The sequence below is a fragment of the Oncorhynchus mykiss genome, chromosome 17, assembly GCF_057628025.1.
Source record: "Oncorhynchus mykiss isolate SJ-2025 chromosome 17, ASM5762802v1, whole genome shotgun sequence".
NCBI lineage: Eukaryota > Metazoa > Chordata > Actinopteri > Salmoniformes > Salmonidae > Oncorhynchus > Oncorhynchus mykiss.
Window position 1 is genome coordinate 62,910,001 of NC_143038.1, and position 24,546 is coordinate 62,934,546.

Genomic DNA, 24,546 nt, shown 5'->3' on the forward strand with positions numbered 1-24,546 from the left:
AGACGAGGAGACTACGAGAGCCCTAGCTGGTCAATAGAACATAAACTGTAGTCCAGTAAAGGTAAAGGTTTGGTAAATGTTAATACATATTTGGGGTTGTTGAGGGTGTCTGTATAGAATCTGACTGCAACTAATCAACCTTTTGGAGACCAATTTAAACAGTTGACACAGAGAAAACAGAGGTACTGAATACATTATGCCTCTTCCTGCCATATTGTTTATATTATGTTGGGTCAAATCCTTTTAAGTTACTAGAACTCATTTGGTCTGAGAGAAGCCCTTAGGAACTTTAGTGATGCAGAATGCTTACACTCTAGTTCATTTATTCCCCCTCTAGTCATGTCTGTAATTACCTAAATAAAGCCTTCATTTGTGCTCCTAATTGTTGAGTTTCCCCAGTCTTTCAGCGTGGGAACCAAGGAGGAGAGGAGAAAGCATGGAAAACAGGACAGTGATATAGACTGCACGCGCGCCCCCGTCTGTCGCGTAGGAATATTGGAGCGAATGTGTCGTCTTGTGTTCACGCGTTCGGTTGGAGAGGGAGCGAGGGGAGCAAATGTACAAGGGAGAGGGAGGGAGGAGAGCGAGTGCGCAAAGGCACAGCAGCACCAGCGGTGGCAGCAGCGTCAATGCATCTGTGAGTCTTCGAATCGGTTGTCTTGAGCTGCCAGTCCTCTGTACGTTTCAGATTGAGATTTCACAGCGCAAGGTCTTGAGGAGCCTCGCCATCAACCGACACACTTTCGGAGCTCAGCGTTTATTATTAGCTCCGCTCTAAGAGACTATTATTATCACGACCCTATTCTATTTATGCCGGTTTCTTGAATATTTAATGGAAAATGGCGATCTGCGCTCAGTCCTACGGTATATTCTGTCTGTTCTCAATCCAAACTATCCTCATCATTAGCTTATCTTCGCCGGCAACGGGGAGCCTCCGCTTCCCCCAACACTACACGTAAGTACCATTTGGGGTGCGAAAGAAACAGGGATACTGCGGAGAGCGCAGAACTGGGACAGGTGGCCCAAACAACGCTGTTTACTAGGTGCGATAATCGCGCGATGCTGTCTGATGTTGAAACAGAAACGCAGTTTCCGTCTCTGAACCATGCGTGAGCTATGTTATAGATATATCCGCTTGCAAGAATATTATTCTAGCAATGATAATCTAGCCATATAATATGAGGGTCTACCGCTTCTGCCCTTGCATATATTGTTGATTAGGCTATGGGATGTTGCGTTCATGGATCGATGCATCATAGGCTACTAATGGGGCACAGGTGCTCCCCGTAATAGCATGGGCATTAAATTATTAATCATGGCTTGGGATACGATTTCCGCTCAATGCAGGTCACCTATTTTTTTGTCTTCTGTGTTCATAACGGATAGGCAAACATGCTACAATGTTTTTAAAAAGCATTCTGCCGGCGCATGGGTGATAGCTGCTTCGATCTATACCAAGTCACAATGACAATCCTTTAAAACTCACAATCAAAGTAGCCTAATTATCAAGCAATCCTGCTGACATTATTGCAATTTTTAATTACCGGTAGGCCTATTCAGTCAATTTAAAGCAGCAAAATGCCATGCCCCTCTGGCATAACTCAGGTAGGGAAGAAAAGTGCCCGGGAGGATGTCCAAATCTAGCCCTCCGGTTGTGCTGTGGCATTCACCTGCCTGTCACCAGGTTGGTGTGAAGGAGAACGAATTCTTCAATTTAATTTTACGAATATATAGGTCTGTATATATTTCTCTCCTCGACCTAAATAGATTGGAAATATATTACAAAAAGAAGCTAAGGCACATGCCTATCCTTTAGAATGGTTTTGGATTCATCTTGCCATTGTAGTGTGTTCGATGTAAGCTATTCACCTTCGTGTCCGTCAACTTTCAGCTAGTTTTTCTTCATAATATTTAATCAAATTGTATAAACAAAACAAAACATGTATTAATTGACAATGTTTTAGTATAGTGTCTGAACGAGAATAGACTGCACAATATGTATAAGTAAATAGGTCCCCAGGCGTTTTAATAAGCATTATTGGGCCCGTTATTCACAACTTTTGAAACATAATAAAATGCTATATAAAATTGACATTTATTGCAGTAGCCTATATATATATATTTTTTAAATTTTGTGATTCAATCAATGTGTAGCCTATTTTTTTCTGCATTTCTTGTGTCAGTGAAGGTGGTCTGACTCTGGAGTCTTACTGTTGCTTTCCTTGTTTCTTCTGGGATTAAACAAGCAACAGTATTGTATAGCCGAGCTAATGCTTTGAGTCCGAATCCCCCCACTCTCTCTAACTGAGAAGCTTTTGGCGTTGTTTCCGATTCTGTCCCATGGATTAGGATAAATGAATCTGCAAATCCAAATACAACGGTTATTCAGCTGTTTATGTCATTTCAGATTTTATAAACATTCATAATATCGCTTTCGGAATGTCTTTATTTGATATAAAAAATATAGCATGTGTGCAGACTATGTGACTTGTGCTGCCTGATCATTGGGGTTGTGAGAGACAGTGGATTGTGCAGTCAGATGGAACAGAGTAAATAGGCATTTTAAGGTCACAGATTTAGCCAGTGGTAACTCGTGGAATAGATACCGGCTGGAATGCGTTTTTTTATTTTTTTATTCATTTAACTTTTTGTATTATTTTTTTTTACAAATCAGCATTCAGGATTAGTCCCACCCGTTCTGTAAATCGGGATCAATATGATGTATCCGATTTTAACAAAGATGGATTTGGGAACTTTCCTCCTCAGGTGCATCCGCTAGTTTGATAGACTATTCAATAATTCCAAATCTATTTATTCCCTTCCAATGCATGGTTTGTAAAATAATACAATAGTATGCAGTTTGTGCGGCTACACAATCACGCACATGATGACATCCTTCTGATAATTCCTTCCTTCTGCCTAATAAAAACATGTGTAATTCAAACTGATGCTTCACCCCTCTTAGTGGGGCATTAGTAGCCTGTGTCATACATAGACTGTGTAAATTGGCAGTTGTTATCTATAGGCTATCAGGTCCTGCCTCGGAAGCTGTATTTGTAGCAGCTAGCTCAGTGTGTAGTGGGCCATTACAGGATTTATGATGGCGATTCTCACAGAGACAAATGTGTGTCAAGATATTCTAGATATAACTGTTTTAGGCTACTCCAGCTAAAATAAATGTAAACATTTAGCCTACTAATCATTATTATCTTGTATTTAGGCTTTAGGCTAATAAGGAGTGTGAAGCCTTATAATTATGTTATTGACATGATAGCCTAATTTCTAAACTGTAGGTATAGGTTACATTTCTTTCTGGACTGAGTCAACTCTTATAGGGTTAGGTTACATAAGAATAGTCCCCTAGTTGTTTGGATAAGAAACTAAGTTATTATTAGAGGCCATTAAGAATGTCAGTAACTCACAAAAAGTATGTAAACTGGACAAAAATTGTTCTAATGAAAAGAGTCCTCAAGGTGAAAATGGTGAACCAACACTCAATGAAGAGAAAAGAGTACGACGTGACATTGGATAAAGGCAATCCAGAGGAATGTGTGACACCCTGGTGTTGTCGCCGGTGTGTGTATCACAGTGTGTGTGTGTGTGTGCCGAACAGTACAGTTCATTTGTTGTAACAAATAATGTTGGAGAAAACTCCTTACAGTTATCGGAGGTGGAAAGGATCTTACACAATCATCTCAAGGTAAATGAGGTATACTTTATCTTACAATATTGTGCATAAAAGTATAGGTAATTTCACAAACATAAACATAGCTATGAAAATAGTCCAACTTCAATTATGAAAGATTTGTTCAATGCTTCACTTCACTAGAAATTACTTGGGTTTAGAGATCCATCGCCGAAACGTGGTGATGGCGTCTGACTGAAGAGCTATAGGGTTGATATTTAAGCACGTTTCATTTTGTTCCTGAGACAGTCTTGGATGATAGGCCCAATAAATGTCCCAAACTCGCTGAACGATATTTGATGGATTTGTAGGCCTACTTTTAGGTCTGTTCATGCCCATATTATGTAGCCCAATGAATTATTCTAGGTTCATACGAAAAGTTGTATTTAATGTGCTTTTGGATTTAATATCCTACAGCCCAAATGAAGGTCATCATTGGCTTGGTTTGAACATCAGATACATCAGCCATGAGCTTACCTTCTAAGGTCACGTGTTGAGAGTCCATAGGTCAAACCAGCGATATTTACAGTTTAGAGGGATAGTTCACACCCATTTTGTTTTTCATATCTCAGAATGAAGGTCTGTGGTAGTTTAATGGTTGATATATTTGAAATATATTGTAGTTGATGTGTTTGTAGATTAATAATATTTACAGACAGGTGTTGTTCATTCAATCGCAAAAGGTCACACCCTTTTTCAATATCTATTCCAAAACCTAACCCTACAAGAAACCTTTCCGGGTCTTTCTGGGTCTCAAAGATATTTGCACACCTGGATTGTACAATATTTGCAAATTACAACTTAAAAAATTCTTTAAGCTCTGTCAAATTGGTTGTGGATCATTGCTAGACAGCCATTTTAAAGTCTTGCCATAGATTTTCAAGCCGATTTAAGTCAACTGTAACTAGGCCACTCAGGAACATTCAATGATCAGCAACTCCAGTGTATATTTGGCCTTGTGTTTTTAGGTTATTTTCCAGCTGAAAGGTGAAGTTATCTTTCAGTGTCTGTTGGAAAGCAGACTGAACCAGGTTTTCCTCTAGGATTTTGCCTGTGCTTAGCTCTATTCTGTTTATTTTTTATAAAAACATACAAATAAACGGAATAGAGCTAAAACAACATTTCTTTGCCACATTTTTTGCAGTTTTATTGCAAACAGGATGCATGTTTTGGAATATTTTCACTCTGTCATTTAGGTTAGTATTGTGGAGTAACTACAACGTTGCTGATCCTACCTCAGTTTTCTCCTACCACAGTAATTAAACTCTGTAACTGTTTTAAAGTCCCCATTGGCCTTATGGTCAAATCCCTGAGCGGTTTCTTTCTTCTCCAGGCAACAGAGTTAGGAAGGACACCTGTATCTTTGTTGTGACTGGGTGTATTGATACACCAGTGGAGGCTCCTCAGAGGAGGAAGGGGAGGATCATTCTCCTCGGGGAATTTAATAAAAATAAAAATAATGAAACATTAAAAACGTTATTATTTTTAGTTAAAACTATTCTAAATATTCACATCACCAAATAATTGATAAAAACAAGCTGTTTTGCAATGTAGGTCTACAGTAGCCTCAACAACACTCTGTAGGGTAGCATCATGGTGTAGCCGGAGGATAGTTAGTTTCCGTCCTCCTCTGGGTACACTGACTTTAATACAAAACCTAGGAGGCTCGTGGTTCTTACCCCCTTCCATAGACTTACACAGTAATTTTGACAACTTCCAGAGGACGACATCCAACCTATCAGAGCTGTTGCAGCATGAACTGATAAGTTGTCCATCAAAGGATCAGATAATTAATCTAGTACTGAAAGCATAAGCTACAGTTAGCTAGCACTGCAGTGCATAAAATGTGGTGAGTAGTTGACTCAAAGACAGAGAAAGACAATTGTTGAACAGTTTTGAACAAATACATTTCTTAAAAAATGAACAAGTAGACAGCGTGCGCTAGCCATAGTTTGTTGTATTTTTTTAAACTTTCACTTACTTAGCTAGCGAATGCAGCTAGCTAGTATAGTCTACTCAAACACCAGGATCAAACAGAGATGGATGCTATGTTAGCTAGCTGGCTATGGCTATCAAACAGTGGAACTCTTCCAAGTCAATGTCATCTTTTGGTTTTATTAATTTATTGTCACCGGGCCCGCCGATGTAACTGCTAAACTGCTCGCTGCTGACTGTACACTGTGCTGCATGATTGTAGTGCGTTTACTAACGGGTTAGTTCTTGTACCTATGTTGACTATGGCGTTAATATGCTGTCAACGATGTAGGCTGTGTGTAGCGGTTAGTGAGTATGAGATAAAGGTTTGGCTTGGGAAGTTTAGTTCACCTGGTCACATAGCTGATATGTTGTGCACTGAAGTCCACAAGCGTAGGGAAAAGGTGAGAGGAGGAGATCGTGTAGATGCGAGAAGGAATTATACCACAATCAAAGGGGTCATGCTGTTTGTATGTGGCTGCTATGAAAGTGAACTGTGTTGGCATGTGATCAGGGGTGTAATTCATTCCTCCGATTCTGTTGAAATGTTTTTCTTAAAACAAAAGCAAACTGAACGAAATGGGGATGAACTTACCTGAATTTGTCCAATAGAAATTCTCGTTTGCAACTGTTAGACTACCGATTACACCCTAGATCAGCTAGATGCAGGCAAGAGTGTGCAAGGTGGTATTGAATGTGTCAATGTCTGTCACCTTGATTACTCAAATTTCTCTCGATCTGTGCACCTACGTTGTAAACTTTAACTCATCGGCTAGGTTGTAGCAACCTCATGATGGGTATGGGGAAAATGTTAGTATCATGTAGTACCTTAAACCTATCGATGTTACATTGACATGGGTGATTGGAATATGAATGACAGTCATCCAATATGCTGTAGCTAATAGATATAAGGCCATGCTCATTAATAACAATATTGTCCTCCCTCATCTTAAACGGCACCGACCGCCATTGTGATTCACCATCCAAAGTGTAATTAGTGACAAAATGTAAATTTGATCTATATTTAATTCAGGCTGTAACAAAACAAAATGTGGAAAAAGTCAGGGGGTTGATTACTTTCTGAAGGCACTGTAATTACTACTTTAGTAATGTAGAGGTCGTGCTTGATTTGTTATTAAATGTGTGTATTAAGGAACAATTGTACCCCATTAGTTGTTGTTTTTTCTGTAGATTTCATTGATGTCGATGAAATGATAATGAATTTAACAGAATTTATTTGAGTGAGGGACAGAGAGCAGAAGGGCAGGGACCCTCTAAAATAGGAAGGGGTCTGCTGTCTTCCGCAACGAAGGCCTGCTTGTTTTTGTGTGTGTGTGTGAGTGTGTGTGTGTTTTAGATTAGTATGTATACAATTTAGTTGTGTCTGTCTACAGTATGTGTGATTGTGTATAGGCGACTGTACTGTACACTAGTTAAGTTGTGTAAGGAGTATTTAGCTTGGGGACAGAGGCATTGTCACTACAGATGTCAAATCTTAATTTGACCTATATTCTCACAGCAAACTAATCCTGCAGTAACAGGATTTGAACATTTAGTCCATAATGTTATTTGATCAGAGGCTAGGCTATTAGCTGTCCAGAAGTAGGCTACATGAGAAGTGCAATACTGTTAATATAACCGTGTGTTAGTGTGGGTTTTCCGTTCATTTATGTATACTGAACAAAAATATAAATGCAAAATGCAACAATTTCAAAGATTTTACTGAGTTACAGTTCATATAATGAAATCAGTCAATTGAAATAAATTCCTTAGGCCCTAATCTATGGATCTCACATGACTGGGCAGGGGTGCAGCCATGCCTGGGAGGGCATAGGCCCACCCACTGAGGAGCCAGGCCCAGCCAATCAGAATGAGTTTTTCTCCTCAAAATGGCTTTATTACAGACCAAAATACTTCTCAGCACCAAAACAGCAACAAAAGAGTGTTCAAATTAAGATCCTACATCTGTAGCTGTCAGCGTCAGTTCATTCTGCTCCAGTGTGGTCTGTTTTCACTTCATTGCTACCGGTGAGCTTTTCATAGTCAGTGAGCTTTCTTCAGCAATCCTGCCTTGCGCAATCCTGTTAGAGGCCTCTCTCTCTCTCTCGAACCAGGATCTCAAATGGCACATGCAGTGCCTTAGACCACCGTGCCTCTCGGGAGGCCATTAATGTAGATATGTACACTACACTTAAAAAGTTTGGTGTCACTTACAAATGGCCTTGTTTTTGAAAGAGAACAACATTTTTTGTTCATTAAAATAACATAATATTAATCATAAATACAGTGTAGACATTGTTAATAGTGTAAATGACTGTTGTAGCTGGAAACGGCTGATTTTTTATGGAATATCTACCTAGGCGAATAGAGGACCATAATAAACAACCATCACTCCTGTGTTCCAATGACACGTTGTGTTAGCTAATCCAAGTTTATTATTTTAAGGCTAATTGATCATTAGAAAACCCTTTTGCAAATAGGTGCACAGCTGAAAACTGTTTTTCTGATTAAAGAAGCAATAAAACTGGCCTTCTTTAGACTAGTTGAGTATCTGGAGCATCAGCATTTGTGGGTCTCGATTACAGGCTCAAATGGCCAGAAACAAATACATTTATTCTGAAACTTGTCAGTCTATTCTTGTTCTGAGAAATGAAGGCTATTCCATGCGAGAAATTGCCAAGAAACTGAAGATCTCGTACAACGCTGTGTACTACTCCCATCACAGAACAGCGCAAACTGTCTCTAACCAGAATAGAAAGAGGAGTGGGATGCCCTAGTGTACAACTGAGCAAGAGGACAAGTACGTTAGTGTCTAGTTTTAGAAACAGACACCTCACAAGTCCTCAACTGGCAGCTTCATTAAATAGTACCCACAAAACACCAGTCTCAACGTCAACAGTGAGGAGGCGACTTTGTCCAGTGTCTGTGTTCTTGCCCATCTTAATATTTTGTTTTTATTGGCCAGTCTGAGATATGGCTTTTTCAATGCAACTCTGCTAGAAGTCTAGCATCCCGGAGTCGCCTCTTCACTGTTGACATTGAGACTGGTGTTTTGTGGGTACTATTTAATGAAGCTGCCAGTTGAGGACTTGTGAGGTGTCTGTTGGCTCTGGTAGACTGTTTTGTCTACCAGAGCCAATTCACCCTTTAAATGGAAATGTAAGGTCCCTGGACTAAGGAGTAACGATAGGCTCCTTTAGTCCAATATTGGGCCATGATATTTCTAGCTGTTGTACATACAGTGGGGCAAAAAATTATTTAGTCAGCCACCAATTGTGCAAGTTCTCCCACTTAAAAAGATGAGAGTGGCCTGTAATTTTCACATAGGTACATTTCAACTATGACAGGCAAAATGAGAATAAAAAAAATCCAGAAAATCACATTGTAGGATTCTTAAGGAATTTATTTGCAAATTATGGTGGAAAATAAGTATTTGGTCACCTACAAACAAGCAAGATTTCTGGCCCTCACAGACCTGTAACTTCTTCTTTAAGAGGCTCCTCTGTTCTCCACTCGTTACCTGTATTAATGGCACCGTTTGAACTTGTTATCAGTATAAAAGACACCTGTCCACAACATCAAACATTCACACTCCAAACTCCACTATGGCCAAGACCAAAGAGCTGTCAAAGGACACCAGAAACTAAATTGTAGACCTGCACCAGGCTGGGAAGACTGAATCTGCAATAGGTAAGCAGCTTGGTTTGAAGAAATCAACTGTGGGAGCAATTATTAAGAAATGGAAGACATACAAGACCACTGATAATCTCCCTCGATCTGGGGCTCCACGCAAGATCTCACCTCGTGGGGTCAAAATGATCACAAGAACAGTGAGCAAAAATCCCAGAACCACACGGGGGGGACCTTGTGAATGACCTGCAGAGAGCTGGAACCAAAGTAACAAAGCCTACCATCAGTAACACACTATGCCGCCAGGGACTCAAATCCTGCAGTGCCAGACATGTCCCCCTGCTTAAGCCAGTACATGTCCAGGCCCGTCTGAGGTTTTCTAGAGAGCATTTGGATGATCCAGAAAAAGATTGGGAGAATGTCATATGATCAGATGAAACCAAAATATAACTTTTTGGTAAAAACTCAACTCGTCGTGTTTGGAGGACAAAGAATGCTGAGTTGCATCCAAAGAACACCATACCTACTGTGAAGCATGGGGGTGGAAACATCATGCTTTGGGGCTGTTTTTCTGCAAAGGGACCAGGACGAATGATCCGTGTAAAGGAAAGAATGAATGGGGCCATATATCGTGAGATTTTGAGTGAAAACCTCCTTCCATCAGCAAGGGCATTGAAGATGAAACGTGGCTGGGTCTTTCAGCATGACAATGATCCCAAGCACACCGCCCGGGCAACGAAGGCGCTGGAATGGCCTAGCCAGTCTCCAGATCTCAACCCCATAGAAAATCTTTGGAGGGAGTTGAAAGTCAGTGTTGCCCAGCAACAGCCCCCAAACATCACTGCTCTAGAGGAGATCTGCATGGAGGAATGGGCCAAAATACCAGCAACAGTGTGTGAAAACCTTGTGAAGACTTACAGAAAACGTTTGACCTCTGTCATTGCCAACAAAGGGTATATAACAAAGTATTGAGATAAACTTTTGTTATTGACCAAATACTTATTTTCCACCATAATTTGCAAATATATTCATTAAAAATCCTACAATGTGATTTTCTGGAGAAAAAAATTCTCATTTTGTCTGTCATAGTTGAAGTGTACCTATGATGAAAATTACAGGCCTCTCTCATCTTTTTAAGTGGGAGAACTTGCACAATTGGTGGCTGACTAAATACTTTTTTGCCCCACTGTATGTATATAACGGGGTTTTAAAAATATATATATTTTTAAAAGTGTACTGACAAATGACTAAATGATTCCAGCTGCATCAAAAAACAATAAAGTGTAGACTTCAACTTCTGGATCAATTCATTGTGATAATTCTGAAATGTATTTGGATAAACTAGCTTATCATGTATCATTTAAACTTAAATGTGTTGGCAAAGTAAACATGTTTCAATAAAACAGCAGATTAGTCTGTCAATATAGCAAATAAGTAGACATGACTTGTATTCAAGGCCAAGTTTATTTGCTCAAGAGACCGAGGTGAGTTTACACAGCAGTACACAGGAACAGTTATGGCAATGTATGACATATATACAGTAGAAAGAAAAATATACTACTTACGCTTATAATAAATACTACAGTTCTACAAAGGAAATACTTACATAATATGGTATGTTTGGTGGGTGCAGTGAGGTGTTCGGTATCACTTTGATACAAGGGGAGATTGTTGTTATGGGACCTTTCACATCTCTTGAGTCATCAACTTATTTGTTCATGGCCAATCGTTGTGTACTGTCTGTATTCCTACAGTAGCAGCATGGTGTAGAATATGAGACATCCCACAAACACACATTAACTAGCTAGTTATAACACACAGTTATAGTTACTCCAAGACTAATATGAGTCATAAAGCCAAAGTAATTCCGCTACTCTCCGCCAACATCATTAAAACATGCATCCAGTTCTGATCCGAATGAGAGGCACCGAGGCTAGCTACTGTAGACTAGTTAGCTAACTAGCTATAATATTGTACTACGGTATATTTGAAGTATAGCAAAAACAGCTAGCTAAATTTGGCTAGCCTGGCTTGTAGAGGTACTAGCAAGCCTCGTTATGGCCGAATCGATCAAATTGTACTTTACTGAAAAACACTGCCTTGTGTAAAAAGATAGGTTATATTGACAGTTAGCTACCGACAGCAAAACAACTTACTTTTTTGTAATTTGCCCTCCTGAGTCCTTGTCCAGCTGGTCTAGGCTGCCGCCGCTGCCTGCTGGTCTCGCAACTCCTCTTCAGTTTATTCCGGCACAAATAAATAGGGCTGTGTGTTCCTATGTAAAAGAACATCAAAAAAAATGTCATTGTCCTGCTCTTCTTGGGAAGAGGAATCATCAGAAGCAGCCATTGTAGCTAATTATTTAGAAATCTCGGATCGACAGTGCATGGTAACATGGCTCCAATGAAACTGTAAACTGGTACCACCCCCGTTTGGAAAAGCCTGCCTTCGAGTTCGGAAGCAAGGAAGTAGGGCTCCCGTCATGCTGTAGTCTTTACAAAGCCAGGGAAAATTAGTCAACCTAGATATGCTGCAACATCGTTGGGAGAAGTCCAATGGCTCTATTGAAGAAGGACAACCATATCTACTCCCTGATACTGTGATCGTGCAATCAGCGAAACACAAAGGCCACAATAATTGCTACAAAACATGATTCCATTTTTTTTTTTAGATCAGGCAGTAGGCTCAATCAACCAATGATGTCATTGGTTGAACTCTCCCAGCGCGGAAATAAAAAAGACAGGTCTAGTGCATAATTATGTCTGAAACACCCTCTCATCAATCAGATTTAATAGATCTGTCTTTTCTTGTCTTTCATAAGAATCTTTTAACGCTGACATTTATTTTTGTCATATTATTAAGAGACAAATTACATCTACATTTGAGTCATTTAGCAGGCGCTCTTATCCAGAGAGCAAATGACAGTGTGTCTGAACTGAAAGGCTGCGTGGCTCAGAGCCGGCTGCTGCTGTCTCGTCAGAACACAAGCACAAACTAGATGGTAACTTTACATGAAGTAAAGATGTGCGGCTTGCTTTAGATTTTTTTTTAAATGTGGTAGTGTAAGAAGTTGACATAGTTTTACTTTACTAAATAAAGCAAAGCAGTTACATGTAGTCAAAGTTACATTTACTAAAATAATTGGTCTGATTACTTTGATAGACTACTTTATCAACCTTATTACTTTGGATTGTGGCACAATCAGATCACGAAATGTCTAAACTACAGTTGTTGTGAAAACTGAAAGAATAAAGACAGGACAAAGTGATCTTCTGTCAGAAGATGGGAATAAAAGGCAGGATCATGTGGACAACACTTTTAGGAAAGCAAAGCAACGCAGAATAATAGATGCACAATTTTATTTAGTAAAACCTTCAGTGTAAATTAAGTTTGATTTTAGTTGAATGATGATGTAATGATTAGAATATTTGAGGCTATTATTTTGAGAAAGAAATAAGATGGTGCATGAAAGTGTGATGAAAGTGTGATGAAAGCTCTTTAGAAGTTTTTTGTTTTGGTAGTTGAAGAACTACGTAGAATAGGTTCGTATGTAGACCTACTGATAGCTAGCTGTAGTTCTATCTAATTTTTAAAAACTCTTTAGGCTAACAGTGATCGCTGAAAAGTACATTTCCTGAAGAAAATGTGATGTGCTTTCTAGCTTGTTTAAAAGTATGGTTTTGAAATAAGTTATAGTAGTGGTAGTGTCTACAGTTTTAATGAATGGTGAATAGTTATAGTTGAACATGTAGGTTGATGAAAATATTGATTGATTGATTGATTGGTTCATAGGATAGGATAACCTGAACATGTGAAAGTTGGTTTGTTGTCTTTAGCTTGAACAGTTCAAGAGTTGCAATTATTATTGATGGATATTATACTGTATGCTAATGTATGCACATTTAAGTATTTATTTTACAGTGCCTTCAGAAAGTATTCACAATTTAATTTAAGAAATGTAGAATCTATGAGAATAGAAAGGTTCAGAACTTTTGTGAAACATCGCAGCACAGTTGAAAAATGTATGGTAAGTATAAATTAAATCTGGATGGTGTTCAGAGATAGATGGGAGGGGTTGAGTGGAGCTGAATGGGACTAAAAACCATCAAAATATAACTACTGTAAAATATACTGTGCCCGTGAACTGTATATAGTATGTATAAGCTGTAAGTAGAAGCCTATGTTTTGTTGTCCATTAGTTTACTCCAATTAGGGGAGGGTTGTTAGGGGAAAATAATACATGAAAAATATACAAATATATTTTATATATATATATATATTTTAAAGTATATGAGGGATTGGAAAAGTGGCAATTACATTGATGGAAGTCACAATCTATCTGTGATATTACAGCTGATCTACCCCTTAATTAAAAAAATTCACAGTTCTATTCACAGTTCTTGTCTTTTTCCACATTTTGTTGTGTCACAGCCTGAATTTAAAATAGATTAAATTGAGATTTTGTGTAGCTGGCCAACACACAATACCTCATAATGGCAAAGTGGAATTATGTTTACTACTAATTAATTTAAAACGAAAAGCTGAAATGTCTTGAGCCAATAACAACTATTCAACCCCTTTGTTATGGCAATCATGAATAAGTTAATGAGTAAAAATGTGCTTAACGTGTAACGTAATAAGTTGCATGGGCTCATCTCTGTGTGCAATCATAGTGTTTAACATGATTTTTGAATGACTACCTCATCTCAGTACCCCACACAAACAATTATCTGTAAGGTCCCACAATCTAGCAGTGAATTTCAAACACAGATTCAACCACAAAGACCAGGGAGGTTATCCAATTCCTTGCAAAGAAGGGCACCTATTGGTAGAGCATGGTGAAGTTATTAATTACACTTTGGATGGTGTATCAATACATCCAGTCACCACAAAGATACACTCATCCTTTATAACTTAGTTGCCGGAGCGGAATGAAACCGCTCAGGGATTGCACCATGAGGCTAATGGTGACTTTAAAAGTGTTACAGAGTTTCATGGCTGTGATAGGAGAACACTGACGATGCCTCAGCAACGTGGTAGTTACTCCACAAAACTAACCTAAATAGAAAGAAGGAAGCCTGTACAGAATAAAAATTATCCAAAACACGCGTCCTGTTTGCAATAAGGCACTAAAGTAAAACTGCAAAAAATCTGGCAAAGAAATTAACTTTATTTCCTGAATAGTAAATGTTATGTTTGACGCAAATCCAATACAACACATCACTGAGTACCACTCTTCATATTTTCCATTATGATGCATCACGTTACGGGAATAAACCTAATAGAGCTAAGCACAGGCAAAATCCTAAAGGAAAATATTGTTCAGTCTGCTTTCTAACAGACACTGGGAGACAAATTCACCTTTTAACTGGACAATAACCTAAAACACAAGGCCAAATATACACTCAAGCTGCTTACCAAGACTACATGAAATGTTCCTGAGTGGCCCAGTTACTGTTTTTGCTTAAATCGTCTTGAAAATCTATGGCAAGACTTGAAAATGGCTGTTTAACAATGATCAACAACCAACTTGACAGAGCTTGAAGAATTTTAAGAAGTATAATGTCCAAATATTGTACAATCCAGGTGTGCAAAGCTCTTAGAGCTGTAATTGCTGCCAAAGGTGATTCTAACATGTATTGTCTCAGGGGGTTGAATACTTATGTAATCAAGGCAAAGGATGAAGAATCTCAAATATAATATACTGTATATTGGATTTGGTAAACACTTTTTTGGTTAATACATGATTCCATATCTGTGATTTCATAGTTGTGATGTCTTCACTATTATTATACAATGTAGAAAATAGTCAAAATAAAGAAAAACCCTTGAATGAGTAGGTGTGTCCAAACTTTTGACTGGTACTGTAGAGTCGTGGCCAAAAGTTTTGAGAATGACACAAATATTAATTTTCACACAAGTCTGCTACCTCAGTTTGTATGATGGCAATTTGCATATACTCCAGAATGTTATGAAGAGTGATCAGATGAATTGCAATTAATTGCAAAGTCCCTCTTTGCCATGCAAATTGTAACGTTCTTCGTCGGGCGAAGGAGAGGAGGACCAAAATGCAGCGTGATGATTATCTATTTTAATAGAATACTTTAACAACGAACAAAAACAATAAACCAACAAAATGAACGAAGACGAAACAGTCCCGTAACGTGAACACACACACACACACACACACACACACACACACACACACACACACACACACACACACACACACACACACACACACACACACACACACACACACACACACACACACACACACACACACAAACACACAAACACAGGAACACTGGAAACAGGAACAATCACCCACACTCCACAATACAAAACAGGCTACCTAAATATGGTTCCCAATCAGAGACAACGACTAACACCTGCCTCTGATTGAGAACCATATCAGGCCTAACACATCGAAACAGACAAACTAGACATACAACATAGAATGCCCACTCATATCACACCCTGACCAAACAAAACATAGAAACAAACAACGCAAACTATGGTCAGAGTGTGACAACTGAACTGAATTCCAAAAAAACATTTACACTGCATTTCAGCCCTGCCACACAATAACCAGCTGACATCATGTCAGTGATTCTCTCGTTATAACACAGGTGTGAGTGTTGACGAGGACAAGGCTGGAGATCACTCTATCATGCTGATTGAGTTCGAATAACAGACTGGAAGCTTCAAAAGGAGGGTGGTGCTTGGAATCATTGTTCTTCCTCTGTCAAACATGGTTACCTGCAAGGAAACACGTGCCGTCATCATTGCTTTAAACAAAAAGGGCTTCACCGGCAAGGATATTGCTGCCAGTAAGATTGCACCGAAATCAACCATTTATCGGATCATCAAAAACTTCAAGGAGAGCGGTTCAATTGTTGTGAAGAAGGCTTCAGGGCGCCCGAGAAAGTCCAGCAAGCGCCAGGACCGTCTCCTAAAGTTGATTCAGCTGCCGGCACCACCAGTACAGAGCTTGCTCAGGAATCGCAGCAGGCAGGTGTGAGTGCATCTGCACGCACAGTGAGGCGAAGACGTTTGGAGGATGGCCTGGTGTCAAGAAGGGCAGCAAAGACGCCACTCCTATCCAGGAAAAACATCAGGGACAGACTGATATTCTGTCAAAAGTACAGGGATTGGACTGCTGAGGACTGGGGTAAAGTCATTTTCTCTGATGAATCCCCTTTCTGATTGTTTGAGGCATCCGGAAAAAAGCTTGTCCGGAGAAGACAAGGTGAGCGCTACCATCAGTCCTGTGTCATGCCAACAGTAAAGCATCCTGAGACCATTCATGTGTGTGGTTGCTTCTCAGCCAAGGGAGTGGGTTCACTCACAATTTTGCCTAAGATCACAGCCATGAATAAAGAATGGTAGCAACACATCCTCCGAAAGCAACTTCTCCCAACCATCCAGGAACAGTTTGATGACGAACAATGCATTTTCCAGCATGATGGAGCACCTTGCCATAAGGCAGAAGTTATAACTAAGTGGCTCAGGGAACAAAACATTGATATTCTGGGTCCATGGCCAGGAAACTCCCCAGACCTTAATCCCATTGAGAACGTGTGGTTAATCCTCAAGAGGTGGGTGGACAAAAAAAACCCCACAAATTCTGACAAACTCCAAGCATTGATTATGCAAGAATGGGCTGCCATCAGTCAGGATGTGGTCCAGAAGTTAATTGACAGCATGCCAGGGCGGATTGCAGAGGTCTTGAAAAAGAAGGGTCAACATTGCAAATATTCATGTAATTGTCAATAAAAACCGTTGACACTTATGAAATGCTTGTAATTATACTTCAGTATTCCATAGTAACGTCTGACAAAAATATCTCAAGACACTGAAGCAGCAAACTTTGTGGAAATTAATAGTTGTGTCATTCTCAAAACTTTTGACCAGGACTGTATATACTTTTTTAATGTTCAAATTTTTCTTCCACTTTGACATTACAGAGTATTTTGTGTGGATCATTGATAAAAAAAAAGGCAATTAAATCCATTTGAATCCCACCTTGTAACAGTACAAAATGTGGAAAAAGTGGAGTGTGAATACTTTGTGAAGTCACTTAATAGTGCAGACAAGAGTTAGACCAGAGCTAGTGTGAACCAGAGTTAGCTAATTATGCACAGGACCAGATCAAACCAGCGCTACTGCAGACCAGAGCAGTAGTTTGGTCAGTAGTTGTGGTCAGTGTCTAAACTACAGTGTTTGCATGTGAAAACTGAAAGAAGTGCATTGAGAAGAGATCGGGTGAAATATGAAGCGAGTGAACTGAGACAGCTTCACTCTATCCAATTAGAGCAGCAAGATCAATTGTACAGCCCTCCTTTCTCTTTACAGACAGGCAAACTAGCCAGTTGAGTTATTTAGAGCGCAGGGCACGATCCTGAGAAGGAGGATGATGCGCTGTTGCCTCGGATGCTTCCTTGTAGCTACTTTCTTGGTGTTCACAATTCTTCACCATCATTACACTATTGTTCTAAATTCAATTACCTTCTTCACCCTCATCATAATATTTGCCTGTGCTGCCACGTGCGCTTCTCTGTGTGTGTGAGTATCCATCGCAACGGCTCCATTTGGGCTGCTCAATGATGAGACATGAGAGAGCTGCTTTAGCTAGCTACTTTTCCTCACTCTAAACTCTGACAAACAGCTGTAACTTCTGATTGGTATTTTTTATTTTTTTTATTTCACCTTTATTTAACCAGGTAGGCTAGTTGAGAACAAGTTCTCATTTACAGCTGCGACCTGGCCAAGATAAAGCATAGCAGTGTGAACAGACAACACAGAGTTACACATGGAGTAAACAATTAACAAGTCAATAACACAGTAGAAAAAAAAGAGTCTATATACATTGTGTGCAAAAGGCATGAGGAGGTAGGCGAATAATTACAATTTAGCAGATTAACACTGGAGTGATAAATGATCAGATGGTCATGTACAGGTAGAGATACTAGTGTGCAAAAGAGCAGAAAAGTAAATAAATATAAACAGTATGGGGATGAGGTAGGTAAATTGGGTGGGCTATTTACCGATAGACTATGTACAGCTGCAGCGATCGGTTAGCTGCTCAGATAGCAGATGTTTGAAGTTGGTGAGGGAGATAAAAGTCTCCAACTTCATCGATTTTTGCAATTCGTTCCAGTCACAGGCAGCAGAGAACTGGAACGAAAGGCGGCCAAATTAGGTGTTGGCTTTAAGGATGATCAGTGAGATACACCTGCTGGAGCGCGTGTTATGAGTGGGTGTTGTCATCGTGACCAGTGAACTGAGATAAGGTGGAGCTTTACCTAGCATGGACTTGTAGATGACCTGGAGCCAGCCTGGAGCCAGTGGCCAGTGGGTATGAGATAATTCTGTTTAGACTCTAGCAGAGAAGTTGATGTCTGAAATGCTGTGTTATTTCGGTTACTAAAACAGCTGTATCGTTAGATTGGTTGCAGATCTTTTTGTTTCAATTTCAGATTTGAATAGCAGGGAAATAGACCAGGTGTCATACCCTCTAACTTTTTGTTGCATTTACTGTGAATGGAAGTCGTTGTTGTTGCATTTACTGTGAATGGAATGTTGGAGGTGATAATGTCACAATGGGACCTTTAGAATGTAGAGGGAATTCCGTGCAAGTGGATGAAGGACAAAAAAAACGGACTAAAAGCTTAATAATTTAAAAAGTATAAAAGATATCAAAAAGTTGTATACATGCACACTCTTCCAGACCGGTCTAAACATTTGAAAGTTTGAATGACGTTTATAGCTTAAATAGTGTAAGAAGAATAGCGTTCTAAATAATAATAATAATAATAAGTATGATGAAGATTTAAAGGGTAGAGTCATGCTTCGCAAGCCCCAATACAAATATGAGCGAAGAAAGGGCTTCATGTTTGTAGAGTTACTATTTCCTTAACATTTGTACATGGAAGCACAGCCGCGAGCTGCCCAGTGACACGAGCCAACCAGACAACCTAAATTACTTCTATGCTCGCTTCAAGGCAAGTAACACGGAAACATGCTTGAGAGCATCAGCTGTTCCGGACGATTGTGTGATCACGCCGTAGTCAATGGGAATAAGACCTATAAAGAGGTCAACATTCAGACGGATTACCAGGACGTGTACTCCGAGTATGCGCTGACCAACTGGCAAGTGTCTTCACTGACATTTTCAACTTGTCCCTGACTTATTCTGTAATACCAACATGTTTCAAGCAGACCACCATAGTCCCTGTGCCCAAGAACACTAAATAAACCTGCCTAAACGACTACCGACCCGTAGCACTCACGTCTGTAGCCATGAATTGCTTTGAAAGGCTGGTCATGGCTCACATCAACACCATTATCCCAGAAACCCTAGAGTCACTCCAATTTGTATACCGCCCAAACAGATTCACAGATGATGCAATCTCTATTGCACTCAACACTGCCCTTTCCCATCTGGACAAAAGGAACACCTATGTGAGAATGCTATTCATTGACTACAGCTCAGCGTTCAACACCATAGTGCTCTCAAAGCTCATCAATAAGCTAAGGACCCTAGGACTAAACACCTCCCTCTGCAACTGGATCCTGGACTTCCTGAAGGGCTGCTCCCAGGTGGTAAGGGTAGGTAACAACACACATCTGCCACGCAGATGAGGGCCGCCCCCAGGTGGTAATGGTAGGTAACAATACATTCGCCATGCTAATCCTCAACACGGGGGCCCCACAGGGGTGCGTGCTTATTCCCCTCCTGTACTCCCTGCTCACTCATGACTGCATGGCCAGGCACGACTCCAACACCATCGTCAAGTTTGCCGATGACACAACAGTGGTAGGCCTGATCAACGACAACGATGAGACAGCCTATAGGGAGGAGATCAGAGACCTGGCTGTGTGGTGCCAGGACAACAACCTTTCCCTCAACGTGATCAACACAAAGGATATTATTGCGGACTGAAGGAAAAAGAGGACAGAGCAAACTCCATTCTCATCGACAGGGCTGTAGTGGAGCAGATTGAGAGCTTCAGGGTCCTTGGTGTCCACATTACCAACAAACTATCATGGTCCAAACACTAAGACAGTCATGAAGAGGGCCCGACAAAGCCTATTCCCCCTTAGGAGACTGAAAATACTTGGCATGGGTCCTCAGATCCTCAAAAGGCTCTACAGCTGCACCATCGAGAGCATCCTGACTGGTTACATCACTGCCTGGTATGGCAACTGCTCGGCCTCTGACCACAATGCACTACAGAGGGTAGTGCGTACGGCCCGGTACATCACTGGGGCCAAGCTTCCTGCCATCCAGGACCTCTATACCAGGGGATGTCAGAGGAAGGCCCTAAACATTGTCAAGGACTCTAGCCACCCTAGTCAAGGGATACCTAGACCCCTCTTTTACGCTGCTGCTACACTCTGTTTATTATCTGTGCATAGTCACTTTAACTCTACCTACATGCCCCAGCACATTGACTCTGTACCAGTATCACCTGTATATAACCTTACTATTGCTACTTTACTGCTGCTTTTTATTTATTTGTTACTTTTATTATCTATTTTTTTACTTAACACAGATTTTTCTTAACTTCTTAAAGCATTGTTGGTTAAGGGCTTGCAAGTAAGCATTTCATTCGGCACATGTGACAAATACAATTTGATTAGACTTACTTTTTATTATTACTCATTAATGATCTATTTTATGTATGTGAGTGTAATTATTTATCTTTTAGATGGGGGTGGTTGATGCCTGGGTGGGTAGGGCCTCCACTCTAAGTTGCTAACTCTTGCTGATTGAACAGCAGCTTGTGAACATCTTGATCCAGTCATTTGTAGTCTTGGTGGGAGATCTACAGTGGGGTACTCCAGATGTTTGATCTCTTCATTCCAGACTTGGCTTCATCCACTGAGAGAGCCTCCTGCTTATTGTGCACTTCTGTCAGACCTGCATTTTAAATGTTTTATTACATGCCCTTTTAAGCTGTGCTACTGATCCAAGCCCAGCTTTCAGAACACATGCTCACACTCCATCCAACCAGAACCTTACTGAGATGATTGACATCTGGAAGGGATGTTGATGAATGAAACTGACGCTAGGAGATACAAAAATAAGTGTGTCTATGGAGGGAATGAGGGGAGTGGGTGATGGACAGAAAGATGGAAAGACAGGTGGACAGACAGACGGACGGACGGACGGACGGACGGACAGACAGACAGACAGACAGACAGACAGACAGACAGACAGACAGACAGACAGACAGACAGACAGACAGACAGACAGACAGACAGACAGACAGACAGACAGACAGACAGACAGACAGACAGACAGTACAGCACATCACATGAGGTAAACAAGGGAAGGGAATGTACTTTTTTACAGCCTCATATTATTTATGAAAAGCATGAATATTAAAGTTACAGCTGTGTGTCTTTCTTCCTTCAGAATGATGCATTGGGCAGGCCGCATTGAAAAGGAGCTGGAGAAGACTATACAGTTGGTCACTGGAACCCAGCAGATAAGAGGGGTAAGTACTGGGAACTGTACTTCATTTGAGGTTTAAGATCATATCTGATCCAATGCATCTACTGCAGAGGTAGCCTGCAGAGTTCTGTCATACTATCCAGGTCTGTGCCCAAACAATTCAAGCTTTTACTTTTAAAAATGCACCTTTCCAGAAACAAGTCTCTCACCGTTGCCTCTGGTCATAGACCCCCCTCAGCCCCCAGCTGTGCCCTGGACACCATATGTGAATTGATTTCCCCCATCTATCTTCAGAGTTCGTACTGTTAGGTGACCGAAACTGGGATATGCTTAACACCCCGGCCGTCCTACAATCTAAGCTAAACGCCCTCAATCTCACACAAATTATCAAGGATCCTACCAGGTACAACCCTAAATCCGTAACCATGGGCAACCTCTTAGATATCATCCTGACCAACTTTCCTTCTAAATACACCTCTGCTGTCTTCAACCAGGATCTCAGCGATCACTGCCTCATTGCCTGCGTGCGTAATGGGTCTGCGGTCAAACGACCACACCTCATCACTGTCAAATGCTCCCTAAAACACTTCAGTGAGCAGGCCTTTCTAATCGACCTGTCTCGGGTATCCTGGAAGTATATTGACCTCATCCCGTCAGTAGAGGATGCCTGGTTATTCTTTAAAAGTGCTTTCCTCACCATCTTAAAAAAGCATGCACCATTCAAAATGTAGAACTAAGAACAGATATAGCCCTTGGTTCACCCAAGACTTGACTGCCCTTGACCAGCACAAAACATCCTGTGGCTTTCTGCATTAGCATCGAATAGCCACCGCAACTTTTCAGGAAAGTCAGGAACCAATATACACATAGTCAGTTAGGAAATCTATGGCCAGCTTTTTCAAACAGAAGTTTGCATCCTGTAGCACTAATTCCAAAAGATTTTGGGACACTGTAAAGTCCATGGAGAATAAGAGCACCTCTTCCCAGCTCCCCACTGCACTGAGTCTAGCCTCTCTGGGATAGGGGGCAGTATTTTCACGTCCGGATGAGAAACATGCCCAAAGTAACTGCCTGCTACTCAGGCCCAGAAGCTAGGATATGATTATTATTAGTATATTTTGATAGAAAGCACTCTGATATTTATAAAACTGTTTGAACAATGTCTGTGAGTATAACAGAACTGATTTGGCAGGGAAATCTTTTTTTGGGGTCAATCTGTTTTCCATTAGTTTTCTATGGCAAGCCCGTTTTAATAGAAAATGCTTGCAGTTCCTATGGCTTCCACTAGATGTTAGAAATTGGTTGATGTTTTTCCTTTGAGGAATGAAGAAGTAGCCCTTTCCTTTCTGGGAGTTGAGCCAAGTGGACTCTTTTGTTTGGGGCGAGCGACCTGAAGCTTGTCCACTTTGATTTTATCCGCTATTGAACACAGTTTATCCCGTCTTAAATTTTATTGATTATTTACGTTTTAAAATACCTAAAGTTGGAGTAGGAAAGTTGTTTGAAATGTTTGGACCAAGATTACAGGTAATTTATTAGATAATTTGTAGCCATGTTGGGCGAGTTGGAACCGGTGTTTTTCTGAATCAAACATGCCAAATAAATGGACATTTTGGGGATGTAACGACGGAATTAATCAAACAAAAGGACAATTTGTGATGTTTATGGGACATATTGGAGTGCCAACAGAAGAAGATCTTCAAAGATAAGGCATTAATTATATTGTTATTTCTGAGTTTTGTGTCGCGCCTGGCGGGTTGAAATATTATTGTCATGTGTTTGTTTGATGGGGTGCTGTCCTCAGATAATAGCATGGTTTGCTTTCGCCGTAAAGCCTTTTTGAAATCTGACATGGTGGCTGGATTAACAAGAAGTTAAGCTTTATTTTTGTGTATTGCACTTGTGATTGTATGAAAGTTAAATATTTCTAATAATTTAATTTTAATTTGTCGCTCTGACATTTCACCGGTTGTTGTCAAATCGATCCCGCTAACGGGATTTGCTCCAAACACTGTCACCACTGATAAATCTACAATAATCGATCATTTCAATAAGCATTTTTCTACAGCTGGCCATGCTTTCCACCTGGCTACACCTACCCCGGCCAACAGCTTTGCACCCCCTGCAGCAACTTGCCCAAGCGCCCCCGCTTCTCTTTCACCCAAATCCAGACAGATGATGTTCTGAAAGAGCTGCAAAATCTGGATCCCTACAAATCAGCTGGGCTAGACAGTCTGGACCCTCTCATTCTAAAATTATCTGCCGAAATTGTTGCAACCCCTAGTACTAGCCTGTTCAACCTCTCTTTCGTATCGTCTGAGATTTCCAAATATTGGAAAGCTGCCGCGGTCATCCCCCTCTTCAAAGGGGGAGACACTCTAGACCCAAACTGTTACAGACCTATATTCATCCTACCCTGCCTTTCTAAGGTCTTTGAAAGTCAAGTTAACAAACAGATTACCGACCATTTCGAATCCCACTGTACCTTCTCCTCTATGCAATCTGGTTTCAGAGCTGGTCATGGGTGCACCTCAGCCACGCTCAAGGTCCTAAAAGATATCATAACCGCCATCGATAAGAGACATTTCTGTGCAGCCGTATTCATCAACCTGGCCAAGGCTTTCGACTCTGTCAATCACCACATTCTCATCGGCAGACTCAACAGCCTTGGTTTCTCAAATGATTGCCTCGCCTGGTTCACCAACTACTTCTCTGATCGAGTTCAGTGTGTCAAACCGGACGGTTCTAGCCTAGAATATGTGGACAACTACAAATACCTAGGTGTCTGGTT

General features: G+C 40.5%; 1 protein-coding gene across 4 annotated transcripts in view; it reads left to right on the forward strand.

Moving 5' to 3' along the window:
* The first annotated feature begins 397 nt into the window (after positions 1-397).
* Positions 398-24,546, forward strand: part of LOC110493268 (voltage-dependent calcium channel subunit alpha-2/delta-2) — a 304,480-nt gene continuing 280,331 nt past the window's right edge. For 2 of the 4 annotated variants that reach the window (XM_036948226.2, XM_036948227.2), the window contains exons 1-2: positions 398-955; positions 21,717-21,798. In XM_036948226.2, the coding sequence (XP_036804121.1) occupies positions 840-955; positions 21,717-21,798 (198 nt within the window). In that variant the 5' untranslated portion in view covers positions 398-839. The remainder of the gene's footprint in view (positions 956-21,716; positions 21,799-24,546) is intronic. The other 2 variants (XM_036948228.2, XM_090206277.1) reach the window with 1 other exon arrangement.